At 53.4% G+C, this 13,533-nt stretch overlaps 2 protein-coding genes across 11 annotated transcripts in view; one reads left to right on the top strand and one right to left on the bottom strand.

The window, feature by feature from the left end:
- Nucleotides 1-11,951, top strand: part of LMBR1 (limb development membrane protein 1) — a 127,505-nt gene extending 115,554 nt beyond the window's left edge. For all 5 annotated transcript variants that reach the window (XM_029920959.1, XM_029920991.1, XM_029920974.1 and 2 more), the window contains 2 exons: nt 5,088-5,371; nt 11,871-11,951. In XM_029920959.1, coding sequence (XP_029776819.1) covers nt 5,088-5,350 — 263 coding nt within the window. In that variant the 3' untranslated portion in view covers nt 5,351-5,371; nt 11,871-11,951. The remainder of the gene's footprint in view (nt 1-5,087; nt 5,372-11,870) is intronic.
- The window catches only part of RNF32 (ring finger protein 32), a 32,903-nt gene continuing 19,662 nt past the window's right edge, over nt 293-13,533 (bottom strand). For 3 of the 6 annotated variants that reach the window (XM_029921011.1, XM_029921023.1, XM_029921018.1), the window contains 2 exons: nt 2,113-2,280; nt 293-1,080 (listed from right to left, as the gene is read on the bottom strand). In XM_029921011.1, coding sequence (XP_029776871.1) covers nt 829-1,080; nt 2,113-2,280 — 420 coding nt within the window. In that variant the 3' untranslated portion in view covers nt 293-828. Of the gene's footprint in view, nt 1,081-1,645; nt 1,928-2,112; nt 2,281-3,721; nt 3,860-13,533 lie in introns of those variants that run through there. The other 3 variants (XM_029921032.1, XM_029921041.1, XM_029921048.1) reach the window with 3 other exon arrangements.

The following is a 13,533-nucleotide window of genomic DNA, read 5'->3' on the forward strand; positions in this document are numbered from 1 at the left end:
CCCCCCAGCACCTCCCAGCACCCCCCAGCACCCCCTAGGCACCCCCTCAGCACCTGCCAGGGGCTCTGGGCTTCAGACCGAACAGGCTTCCTGGGAAGCCGCTGAGACTTGGGCCTTACCTGCTGCAGCATCAGGGGGACCGGCCTGCACACTGCACCTCGTCACTGTGACAACCAGTGTGCCAGGAGGAGTGAACGGCGGTCACACACTTCTGAGCAAACCAGTTCCGAGGAGCTCGGCGTGGGCCAGCGGAAACCCGATGGCTCTGAGCCAGTAAAACGTGACTCCCGTCTCCTGAGGTTGAATGCCACTGGCTGTTTTATTCTTACACTTTGGGTTCACACGTGCGAAGCGGGAAGCACCACAGCGACCCGCCACGTCGAAAGGAAACAACTACTGCAGAACGAGCACCAGGAGACAAGGGCCTCGGGGACTGACGGCGTGTACTGAGGCTCCCGGCTGGCTGGGCCCAGCCCCGGCCCCCGCGCCCCTCTGGAGACCAGCCGGCTCATCAGATGCCCGTGGAGGGCAGGGAGTGATTTTGCTGTTAGGCGCGATCCCAGGTCAGCTAAATTGTACCCGCTCTGAAACTTTTTATCCGTTTCTCAGTTATTTCAACTGATTAAGCTTATCCCCTTGAAATTTTTATAGACTAAAGACTAAAACTGGATAGGTTGTCAGCTTTAAAAATAGATTTAGGGTTCCCACGTGCAACTACTAAGAACACAGTTCACTGGAGAGCAGGTCAGCAGCGCTGACCCAAACTCACGTAGTTTGTACAAAATGAAGGTAAACGTCCCCCCAGGAATGATAATTTTTCCTATGAATTCAACATTCTAGAATTTTCTTTTGATAGCAGGAGCGGCAGAGGGGACAGGCATGGAAAAGACAGCTGTCCCCCACGGAGAACTCCTCCAGCGCAAGGAGACACGTGTGGTGAAACACGTGTGAGCAGGACAGCAGGACCGCGGCACGAGAAGGCTGGCCTCGGGGTGTGTCCGCGGGGTCCTGGCGACGGTCGCCGCTGGTGGGCAGCGGGGTGAGGCAGATGGGGCACTCGCGGGCCTCCCGGCGCAGAGCCTGCCGCACAGGACAGCGAGTGAGTGTGTCAGGCGCGGCACGGTGGGCGCTTCCGAGACGGAAGGGAGAACCAGGGGACACGGATGTTCTAGAAACGGAGTCTGACCTGTGCTACAGTGACACCAATTACACACATGCTGTTACTCTTGTGAGAAATGGAAAACGATAGTAACCCACTGTGGTAAGCAGGTTTTTTTTAAAGCTTGCTTGCTGGCTTTCTCTCTCTTTCATCTCTACACCCAGCATGGGGCTCAAACTCATGACCCCCAGACAAGAGCTGCATGTTCTTGGGGCACTCGGGTGGCCCAGTTGGTTAAGCGCCCAACTTCAGGTCAGGTCCTGATCTCACAGTTCGGAGTCTGAGCCCCACATCGGGCTCTGTGCTGACAGGGCAGGGCCTGCTTGGGATTCTCTCTCCCTCTCTCTGCCCCTCCCTCACTTGTGCATGTATGCGCGCTCTCTCTTTAAATAAATAAACTTAAAAAAAAAAGACATGATCAATAAAAAAAAAAAAGAGTTGCATGCTCTTCTGACTGAGCCAGCCAGGGGCCCATGTGACAAGCAATTTTAAAACAAACAAAAATACTTTATAAATTGCTGACATTAATGACATAGATTTCCTTCTAGTTCAGTAATACAGAGCAGCCTGTTCAAAACCCGTGACCCTGGATAGCTGCTAAACTTCTGTGCAGATTTTCCTGTTTTCATGATCTTCTAAGCAAGTTTTTCCTCTGTTGAATCGAGACTCCCTTTCTCCCGTGGCTGTGACAGCGTGAGGGGAGGGCAGGCCCGGGCGGGACGGAGCTGGGAGAGGAACACGGGCGGGGTTTTCCCTTTGGTGTTTCCACTGCTCACAAAAAGGCATCATCAAAGCAGTTTCCAGCTGAAGGGCCTTGACCTCACCCCAGACTGGACGACAAAGGCTCAGGGAGCCTGAGGCTGAGCCGGCACCACCGGGTCCCCACGTCTCCCCTCCCGTGTCACCCAGCATCGCGGGGGCTCTGCTCCTTCTGGGTAGGGGCCCGCGCCTACCTGCATCTGGATCTTCTCCCAGTCTCCCTCGGTGAGCTCCTGGCCGCACCCCGCCTCCAGCTGCTGGAGCACACTCCGGTTCACGGCCAGGCAGTGGTCGATCTCCGAAAACAGCCCCTCTATGTCCGTGTTGTAGGAGCGCAGCATGCGGCGGGTGATCTCTGCGAACTGGAGGGGACGCGGGAGGCGGCGCACTGACGTGGGGCGGGAGGGAGGCCCCTGGGGCCCTCGCGGCCTGGCTTCCTAACTTCCCTCCGGTCTCTATCTTTGAGTAAGACTTTTTAGGGGGGCACCTGGGCGGCTCAGTTGGTTAAGCATCTGACTCTTGATTCCGACTTAGGTCATGGTCTCAGGGTTTGTTCGAGCCCGGCCTCTGGCTCTGGGCTGACAGTGCAGAGCCTGCTTGGGATTCTCTGTCTCCCTCTCCCTCTCCTCCCCCTCCCTCTCTCTCTGGTCAGATAGTAGATGCCAGGAGGTCTGAAAGGTCCACCTGCCTGGAAGTCTTGGTGGTTGTTAACAAGAAATACACTGTAATTAAAAGTTGAGAGCAAATAAGAGGGAAAGGAAGGGGGGAGGAGAGAGGAGTGAGAACCACACGGGATCGGTACCCTTGTCACCCTGCCTCACTGCCGGGGCTCGGGGCTCGAGCAGGGCCCTCCCCGCGCTTGCGGGAGGCCCAGCACCGCCGGACCCAGTGCTCGCCAGCTCTTCTTTCTGTGGCTGCACGTTATGAACAATCATTTTAGCCTGACCATTAAAAAAAGGGGGGAATCCAAGAGCAAGATTGTCCCCTTCTTTTAAACTGCTCACTCATTCTGCTTCCCTGAGCAGGCCTTAATGTCATAATTTGAAAACTCCCATCGCCTAAGGACCTCAAAAATCTCTTTATGGGGGGAATTGATGTATGGATGCCCCCTTTTACTGATCTTTAGGAGTTAGTTTAACATTGTTTCCCTTGCTACTGGGCTGTATGGAGGCAGCATATTACATTTTGTCTCAAACTTTTAAAAAGTTTGCTTTTGAAAATATTGTCCTTAACTAGAGTTCTCTAATGCCCTATCCTGCTCAGTTCTTTTTATAAAGTACTACTTTTTTTTTTTTTAAATATAAAGTACTGCCTTTTTGATACGAAAGGATTTAGAAAAACAGTGATCTCAGGACAAATAGTTTAGCAGGCTGTGGGATGACGTGCTATCGCCTCCTGATGGTGATAAGCTGGAATTGCAAGAGGAAGCAAAATGCTTACAGACTGTTCTGCTACATGTGCGTGTTTGAAGCAGGAACTCGCTCAGATCCAATGAGCAGAACGGAATGTGCCTAGATGACGGAGGAGTGCAGGGGTCATGGTATGTTCATCTGTGAGCCATTACATGGTAACACCTTCTAACTGCCAAGTAGCTTAACATGACATCCTTCACTCTCCTCTCATCCCCAGCCTCTGCTTGGCCCATTCGCTGGTTTGGAAATATTTACTGTGTGATTCTCCTGGATTTCTCCAAAATTAGGAATCTTCAACTTTTCTAAATGTACTCTTCCATTAAGATGCTATTGCTCCTTTTCAAAAAGGGAAAGCCCTAGAACTATTGGTTTATTAGAAATCTAACATGTCTAAATCTTCAGTAGGGTTTTTATTAAGACAGTTATTTTGCTAGTGTTTTGATTACAGTTGTACAGGTTTTAGATGGTTTTCCCATCTTCCCATAAGTCCTGCATGATTTCTCAGGAACAAACACACTGGGAGCAAAGCCTAGAAAGAAAAGTGATTTTGTGATTAACCAAGGGCTCCACAAGTGCAGAAATCAGTCCCGTTAGATGTGTTGGGGGGAGAAGAGTTTCATGTTTTCAATTAGATTATGGAGATCTGGATTATTAAAGAGGAAAGGCAGTCACAGTTGAGGAAATCTTTTGAGAAAAGACTAGAAACAGCGGGGGCAGGGGTGGGAGTCCAGCGAAGAACGCTCCTGCACTGTGGGTGCGAATGTGGAAAACAGTATGGAGGCTCCTCAAAAAGTTAGAAGTGCTGTGTGATCCCCGAGTTCCACTTCTGAGTATTTGCCCAAAGGAAACGAAAACGCTGATTTGAAAAGATCCATGCACCTCACGCCTCTTGCAGCATCGTGTACAATAGCTGAGCCCTGGACGCTGCCCACATGCCCATTCGTATTCGGGTGGGTAAAGAAGGTGTGATATTCATACATTTACACACACATATGTGTGCACACACACAGGAATATTGCACAGCCATAAAAAGGATGAGACTGTGCAATTTGAGACAACTTGGGTGCACCTAGAGAGTGTCGTGCTGAGGGAAAGATGTCAGAGTGAGACAGACAAACACCATACGAGTTTACTCATGTGTGGAATCTAAAAAAAAATATGCAAAAGGCAGAAACAGACCCTAAATACAGAGAACACATGGACAGTTGCCCAAGGAAGGGAAGGGTGAGGGGCAAAGTTGGTGCAGGGGAGTGCACGACACAGTCTCCTCATTCTGGGAGGACTCTGTCCTGGGCAGAAGGGGCCTGTGTGGGGACACCATTGACGACACTGTGGCGGGCTTGCGCGGTGACAGAGGGAGGCTCCGCAGGTGGAGGGCAAGGCGTGGCGCGTACACTTGAGTCACCACGTTGTTCACCTTAACTCACGTAACTGTGTGTCAACTGTACTCCGATTGAAAAAAAAGGGTTTTGGGGATAGGAGTGCATTTGATTTTATGATCTTCCTTTCCTTTACCTTCTCAAGGTGGTGTATGAAACACTTAGAAAAAACCCTTTTAGTAAAATTGTTTTTAGAATTTTCTAGAAGGTAAGACTTAGAGCCGGCTTCTCTAGACCACCCCGTCCTGCAGAGAAGTGACGTGATCCGTGCCTACAGTCCTAACCTTGTAGCGGCCAGCTTCTTTAAAGTTTTTAAAAAGGTGAGATTAATTTTAGTATTTTCCGGAACCCCACATATCCAAAACGTTATCATTTCAGAATGTCCCACGTTATGCTTTGTTCCTTCGAAGTCTTTGAAATCCTGTGTGTGTCCAGCACGTTTCCCTTGGGCCTGGCCTCACTTCAGGGACCCGACGAGCACCAGCGGCTCCTTCGTGCGCCACCTGCCGACCTGCGTAGGCAGCAGCCGGGGCCCCTGCGCCGGGCGTGGCAGGGGTGGCCGCCGCCCGCCTGCTCTCCTGCTGCCCCCTCCCCGGCACGGAGCCGCCGACACCAGTTGCCGTCTCATCTGGAAGCCATGACTCCCACCCCTCCTGTGCCAGGTGAGGCCGCGTGACATAGCTCTTCCCTGTGGAAGTGGGGTCCCCGGGCTGGACACTCGGGTCTCTGGGCCCCGGGGAGGGCGGAGAAAGGGCCGGGGGGATGGTGCCTGCATCCCACCGGCGGGCACACCACACTCGTGGGGGCTCCGAGGCTCCTACTGTGGTCACTGGAGGCTGGGGTCATTCGCTCCAGCAGTTGGAAGTGTCCTGATCGTGTGGCTCAGGTACGACGTCCCACGTGGTTGGGCGTGGAGAGGCCAGCTGAGCCTCTCGGGATCTCAGAGACATTCAGATAAGTGGTACTCGGGACGCACGTCCTGGGTGCCGTGGGACCTTCCAGCTTGCGTGTGTTCTGGTCTGTGGATGCCTCATTCATGTGCCCATGATGTGGGCCGAGCCGGCACAACTCGGTGTTAAGTGGCCACGCTCAGACCTCAGAAGGCACCTGCAGGACGTGGTGTGCCTGCCGATTCTTCTCCCCCCACAAGAGGACGTGGGCACACGCAGGACGGGAGGGGCGGCGGTGGGCGAGGCCGCGCTGGCCTGGTCTCCGGGTGTTCCAGGGAGCACGTGCCGGGACGCAACAGGCGTCCCCATGGCTGATGGTTGGGGTTGTTAATCGTGTGTGAATCTTCAGGGCACTTGTGTTTTGGGGGTTTGTGTGCAATTGTTTTTAGCCATACAGATGCCCCCCCGCCCAAACTCACAGCCATCTGACTTTCAATCTTTCGATTTTACGATGGTGTGGAAGTGATTCACACTCGGTAGAAGCCATACTTCGAATTCTGAATCTGGATCTTTCCCAGGGCTAGGGAGACTCGGTCTGATCCTCTGTGACGCCGGGGGGTGGCCGCAGCTCCCAGCAGCCACGCGGTCACGTGGGTCCACAGCCGCGACCCCGACCGCGGTCTGCACCCCCACAGCCACGCCCGTCGCCTCCACACCGCGTTCCGTGCCGCACGGGAGACGCTCGGCTTTGTCGTAGGAAGGGCCTGTGTTCGGCGGTTCTGCCCAAGCGTAGGCCGACGTGAGGATCCGAGCACGTTCAAGGCGGGCCGAGCTCGGCTGTGGTGTTCGGTCGGGCAGGTGTGTGGAATGCATTTACGACTCGGTCGTGTTTTCCACCTGTGGTGGGTTTATGGGGACCTGGGGCCGCCGTACGTCAGGGAACGCCGTGCTGAGGTTCTGTTCAGGAAGCAGGGCCTCTCGCACGCGGGCTGTGGCTTGGGGGGCGGCCTGTGCCCTCAGCAGGCAGTGCCTCCCAGGCCTGTTCTTGTTTCCTCTGTGTTTTGGCCTTTCGACTGTTTGATGCTCTCTATACAAACGCTTGAGAGGAGGAGCGCCCTGCAGTGTAAAACAGAGAATTCTGGGGAATCTGTGTGACCGCTTCTGGTCCAGGGGGCACCATCCGTGTGCCCTGGGAGTTCTCTTTTTATTTATTCAAATATTTTTTTTGAATGTTTATTTTTGAAGGAGAGAGAGACAGAGTGCAAGCAGGGGAGGGGCAGAGAGAGAGGGAGACACAGAATCCTTAGCAGGACAACTAGCCCCAGGCTCTGAGCTGTCAGCACAGAGCCCGGTGCGAGGCTCAAACCCACGAACTGCAAGATCATGACCTGAACCGAAGCCGGATGCTTAACTGACCGAGCCACCCAGGCGCCCCTGCACATTTTACGTGCCTTACGCTGTGATAAGATTTTTTTGTGGTCAGTTTTTGTAAGTGTCGTGTGTGTGTTCTGAAAGGGCACGTGCGCTGCAGGTGCTGGTGTCCCTGTCCCCAGTGCCTTTGCCTCAGAGCTGCTCTGACATCAGAACCCCAACTTTCCCTGTGTCGTTTCCTGTGTGTGTGTGTGTGTGTGTGTGTGTGTGTGTGTCTGTGCGCACATCTTACACAGGAATGGACAAGCCCCTGCGAAGTCATGTGCCGGGGCCGGTGCTGACCAGTCCAGCTGCGGGACGTTGGTCCATCCTGTTCTCTGCTTTCTAGTTGTCCTGCCATCGGCTTACTTTCTCTCTGCTGATTTGAAGGTTAAAACTCCATGTCAGATCTTTCAGCAGTCACCCTGGGAAGGTGTATTAAATCAGTGTGTCAGTCAGAATGTTCACCCTGCCACGTAAGCCAGGGTCCTGGAGCACTTTGGCGGGGGGCTCCCGGTGTGGCCTCTCTCTTCCTCTCCTTTAATCCTGGAAGACACAGTAGCCCGTGCCTCGCAGGTGTATCCGCATTTTTACCCCCTCGTACGTCCCCCCTTCTTGCATCTTGGAACCGGGATCATGTTCTCGCTTCACAAAAGGCAACTTGCAGAGTCTCCAGAAGGCACTCCGGTGAGACTCGCAGGCATTTTTGTCTGAAATTGTCTTTGCTTTGCTTCTCTTCTTTATTTTTTTCAAGTTTCACGTGGGGCTTGAACTCACAGCCCTGAGGTCAGGAGTCGTGTGCTCCTCCTACCAAGGCAGCCGGGCGCCCCTGCCTCTGCTCCCGCTGGAACTTCCACTTGGTGTGCGCAGCATTCGGCTGTTACTGCCTCCCACACGACACAAAGACGCTGCGTTCGGCCTTCTGCCGTCACTCCTGAGACGTCTGTAGTGTCCCTAGACGTGTCTTTTCTTTTTCTAAAATCACATTGGGGACCCCGGGGCATCTGAAGTCTGTGCCTTATTCCCACGTGAAAATTCGTAGCCTCTCTGCTTCCCGCTGCCACCCCTGTCTGCACGCCTTTCCCCTCCTAATTCTGGTTCCCGGACACAGCCCTTCACATCCTGTCCTTGGCCTGTCGCTGCCCTGCGGCCACTCACGGGGAGGCGATGGTGCAGAAGGAACGGAGGACACGGGGACACCCAGGGTCCCTTCCCTGCCCTGAGCCGAGGGCTCAGTCCTAGTCTGGTGGAGCAGTAAACTATTTGGGTAAGACTTAGATACACATGCATGAGGTAGGAGTCACACTGTGTGCGTTTGCAGATTCCACACTTTTGCACTTAAACTTGGCATCATTTTCCTCTGCTTGGAACAACACTAAATAGCAGGGGGAAAACACCAGGGCAGAGCAAGGCGGGGGGTCGGGGGGCAGGCGGACGGAGAGTGGCCAGTGAGGAACAAGGGTCCCGGGGGTCCCCGACTCTGTGTCAGCCCAGCCCTTGGCCGAGTGGCCTCACCACAGCAGGGCGGGCAGCTGCCCCCACCCTGCACCGGCACTCCCCGCCTCGGGACGGCAGGAGCCGCCACCCACCCTGTGTCTGCCCCCGTCTCCACCTGCCCCCAAGCCCCGTGCTCCCCACTCTGCTCCTTGTCCCCTGCGTTTCTACGATGCATTTCTATTTCTGCATTTCTATTTCTATGATGCTCGCTACTTTTTGAAATTGACACTGTTAGTGACACAGGTTTTGTTGTCTCCCCCCAAGAAGGTGGGTGCAGCAGAGAGGGACCCCCTCAAGGAGCTGGCTCTGGGGATCTGGGGGGGAAGGGAGGGATGTGGACGGGTTTTATAAGGCGCAGAACGCAGGCCTCGGCCACTGGAAGCCACCTGGAGTGCTGTCCCCCACGGTGGGATTTAATCGGTATCTTCGTATCACTAGCCTGCCTAACAGACATGATCTCATTTTCACACGTTAACAAATCATACTTTCTTCCTTAGTTGAAATTAAAAGCATTGCATAAATGAGAAAAGTAACAATTCCTTTTATATGTAATGGTGGTTAAGGACCATTAAAATGTAGTTTCTTCAATCTAGGTGAAATAACTTTACCGCGGAGTATGCGTGTGCCGCAGGGCTAACAGGGCGGGAGCCTGGCGGTACGCAGCGCGGGCACGGCTGGGCCGAGTTGCCCAGGTGCCAGCCTGGGACCCAGGGGCCCGTGAGCAGGAAGGCAGGCTGGGAACCAGGAGAGCAGGTGCAGGGCTCAGAGTCAGACGGGAACGGGGTGTGGAGGGCCTGACACAGCCGGTGGGAGCGGCCAGGGGGTCAGGGGGCCTGTGTGGCGGGAGGAACCCGGGCTCTCTCGAGCTCTCCTCTGACGCCCGAGTGTCCTTCTTGGAGCACTGCCCTCCCCACCTCTCACTTGATCCCAAACTCCCCATCCTGGGCCTGGCTGGGGGCTCAGGTCCCTGGGGGCCTGTTTACTTCCTGTAGGAATGACCCCAGGGCACGGGGGACTTGCGCAGACTCGAGGGGGCCTGGCGCGCGTGGGCTCGGGCAGTGAGCTCACTCTCCGCGCTCACGGACACCTGCTGGCCCCTCACGGGCCTCCCCGTCGCTGGCCGCTCACGGCTTGTTCCCGTGCGTGTTTCTTGTCGCCTCAACGGGGCTCCTTAGATTCAGGGAGGCTCCCAAGTCGTGCTGAGCCCCTCAGCATTCATTAAAAAAAATTGATTTTAAGTTTGCCCCAATGTACATATCTCTAGGGGTGTAGTAAAATATCTCTTCTGGGATTTAAAAAAAAGAACAATGCCAGTGAGAATGATTTTTAAGTTCTCTCCAACTATCAAGATTCAATTAAGCCTTGGCGTGTAGCTTCAACCACACCGCCGACGTTAGCTTGTTAACATAGACCCCGAAAATCCTTCAGGAAGGTCTACGGCAGCTTTCTAAAAGTGACCCGCTGTGAACCTACACCTGTAGCTTCACGGATTCAAAATTCGCAAGGGTGACGTATATACAGTGAAAGCACCTCTTGTGGCCAAGTCAGGGCCGTGTCCTAAGTGCCGCTGTGATTAGGGATTTCTTAAGTCTCGAATTCTTATGTGTTCGCCACCCTTCCTTCTTTCTTTACTTCCCTCCTGTTATTTGGGTCACTGCCCTTAGTAATTGAGAGGGCAAGAAGTGGCTGAAAGAAAAGTAATAATTAAAAAAACCACAACTGAGTTCTAGTTTTTAAACCAATGGTTAATGTTATCAACTCTATAGGAACAAAGTGTGTAAAATATTCATTTATCAAAAGCATGAGTGTCTTCATATACTTTTCCTTTTAAGTCTCATATTTTGGATATTTGATAAATTAACTCAGAGTTCAGGTTATTGATATGTAAAGCAATTACTGGTCATTTACCAGTAACTTATTGGTTAAACATTAAAAAAAAATATACTAACAAAAGTACCCAGGTGAACTCTGTCTGCCCGGGGGGCCTCTCTAAGTGATCCGTCTGGATGTCAGCAAATTGCTTACTAATGTGTTGACTTATGACCACCCTCAAAAGCAAAATGAAAAGCCTGGAATTTACAGCATATCAATGAATCAGTTGATAAGCTTTTACTGGTTTAATATCCCCCCAGTCTCGCTGCTTGGAGCCACTTCAAGTTAGCAACAGAATGTTTGCCATCTCCGTGTGATAAAGGCGGTCACAGGACTAAACAAACTTTCAGACCATTATGCTGTTTGGTGAGATGTAAATGAAAAAAGTAAGAGAAATCTCCTGTCGGAGGGGGTGGGAGCGGGCAGCCCCTAAAGTCAACCATGGCCTCTGACAAATCACTAACCTCACTTTTTAAACACCGGTCAGGACTTTTAGCTTGGGTGGAGAGAATATAATGCATTTGAGAAGCTTTAATTGCGGCAATAAAAGACCATCCCTCAGTGTATGACGTGTGCTAGCAAGACTTCCTAGATAAGGATCAAAGGCATCAGGCCCGACCACCGCACTCGGGCGGCACCGGGGCTTTCTGTCCACACCGGCGACGGGAGCCCGGCCGCTCTCCTGACTCTGCGGGCGGCTCTGATCTCGCTCACCGCGTCCCCGACGGCTGGGGCTTAATTCTCGGGCACTCTCGGGGACAAACTCCAACATTTGTTCCATTCTTCCCACACTGTTTAAAGGAGCCCGCTTGGTAACGCGTCGCCGCTTTGCTCCGGGCCACTTAGGAACCGGTGAGCAGATCTGCAAAAAGCACTTCCCAGCGCAGGGAAGCGCTACTGTTTGTAGGAAGACCGCCCCTCCATTGACCGTTGGCACGCAGGAGAGGAGGGCTCAGCAATCCCGAGAGGAAGGGGCAGGCAGGGCCGCCGTTCGGTGACAGGGGAGAGAGGTCACGTGTGAGGACACGGTGCCCGGAGCTAATCCGGTCCACAGCGGCCAGCGCGTGTCCGTCCTGGCGGGATCCTGAAGCTTTACACGCAGCCGGCGCGTCCCCATGCATCGTGCCTGCAGCATCAGGCCGCCAGCCTCTCGCCCTTCCCTCCTGCTGTCTGGGGACTTCTTTCTCGCTGAGGACAGCGCGTGGCTTCTGCCCGCTGGGCCCTGGAGGCCCCCGGGGTGGAGACGTGAGCCGTGCGGTCTCTCCCGGTTCACGGACGCGGCCTGTGCGCCCTCGGACCGGCGGGCAGGGCACAGGCCGTGAACAGGCACAGGCGTCACAAGGCAGCGCCGAGAGGCGAGCTTCTGTAGGAAAATCCAGCATTTCTGGAATGTCACCGACTATGTCACACAGCGAGCCTCCCACGCGGAGGAGCCTCGATTACGTCATTGTTCCACTGGCTTTGGAATTTACTTGTTTTTTTTTTTTTTAAGGGTGGATTCCTTGGAAAGCTCCCGAAGCTGGACTGTGCACCTGCTTGGTCTGAAACGCCGGCAGGAGGTGTGTAATGAGACCAAGACCAGGAGCTGTGGTTTTATTTTAAATACCTTCCTCTGAGCTTCCTAGATTCTAAAGCCGCACGTTACTGGGCAGGCTTGTGTTACACAAAATATTTTCATAGGGATTTAAAGGAAAACAATTCAAACTTTTTTTTTTAAACTCAAACATACAAGTTTGTTTCTTGATGAAAATAATAAAATGGCTTCTATCATAGAAAAATGCTATCTAAGTATTTTTATAAAGCAGTGTGTCCCAGAGAATGAAGACTCACACGGGCAAGCCTCTGGGTGAGCCTGCTCTACACTCCGGTGGGGCGCTCGGTGCCCCCCACCGCCCAGGGCTCACATCTACTCGTTATTGGAGTGCTGACTTCCGAGCTGTGAAGTATTTATTCTACTCACATGATTTAAAAAAAAAATATTTACTTCTCTTTTTGAGAGACAGAGAGACTGAGTGTGAGTGGGGAGGGTCAGAGAGAGAGGGAGACACAGAATCTGTCAGCACAGAGCCCGATGTGGGGCTCGAACCTGTGAACTGTGAGATCGTGACCTGAGCTGAAGTCAGCCCCTTAACCAGCTGAGCCCCCCAGGTGCCCTGCTATTTACATGATTCTACATTTAAAAGGGCGCCACAGCCGGAACCCCCAAGCTGTAATATGCGGATAAGCAAGTAGTCCAGGGTTGGTCGCGCTGGCCAGCAAAGCCCTCTGGTGAACTGCGTACCCGGCCGCCATGCGGAGCTCGGTGTGGACAGCTGAGCGCCAGAGCCCGAGCTGTCTGACGACAGTCCCCGCTGCGCAGGACACCCCAGGACGCACTCTTCTTGTAACTGGAGGTTTATCTTTGACCGACACTCTCCCCCCCGCCCCCCTGCCCTCCCACCAGCCCCTGGCAGCCAGCGTTCGACTGGTTGGCCTTGTGTAGGCTGCATGTAGACGTGGCATCGTGTGGCATTCGTGTGGACTCACTGGCCTCTGAGCCGCCACAAACAGGGTTTCTTGCTTTCGATGGATGAGCACGTGTGTCCACGTCTGGCCTGGTGCGGGTAACGCTCGTCTTCAGTTCCTCCAGATGAGCACCCAGAAGTGGAGTGCTGTTCATATGAAAGTTCTATGTTCAGTTTTCTTTTAAATTTGTTAATGTTTGTTTTTGAGCGAGAGAGAATGAGAAGGAGACAGAAAATCTGAAGCAGGCTCAGCATTGTCCTGGCAAAGCCCAACACGGGGCTTGAACCCATGAACCACGAGATCATGACCTGAGCTGAACTTGGACGCTTTACCAACTGAGCCACCCAGGCGCCCCCTATTTTTAATATTTTGAGGAGCCTCCATCCTGCTTTCCATAGGGACTGCATCAATGTACATCCCCCCCGGCAGGGCACTAGGGCCTGCTCCACATTCTCCCCGACATCTGTTATTTCTGGTCTGTGCGACGGCAGCCACGCTGACAAGTGTGGGGTGCGCGCTGCGTCTCCTGGAGGCTGGTGACGGGCATCTGTCGCCTGTCTCTCAGCCATCTTGGACGTCTTCTTTGGAAAAGTGTCTGTTTAGCACCTCTGCCTAGTTTTTAATCAGATTTTTTGGGTAAGTTTTATGAG

The sequence above is a fragment of the Suricata suricatta genome, chromosome 2, assembly GCF_006229205.1.
Source record: "Suricata suricatta isolate VVHF042 chromosome 2, meerkat_22Aug2017_6uvM2_HiC, whole genome shotgun sequence".
Taxonomy (NCBI): Eukaryota; Metazoa; Chordata; class Mammalia; order Carnivora; family Herpestidae; genus Suricata; species Suricata suricatta.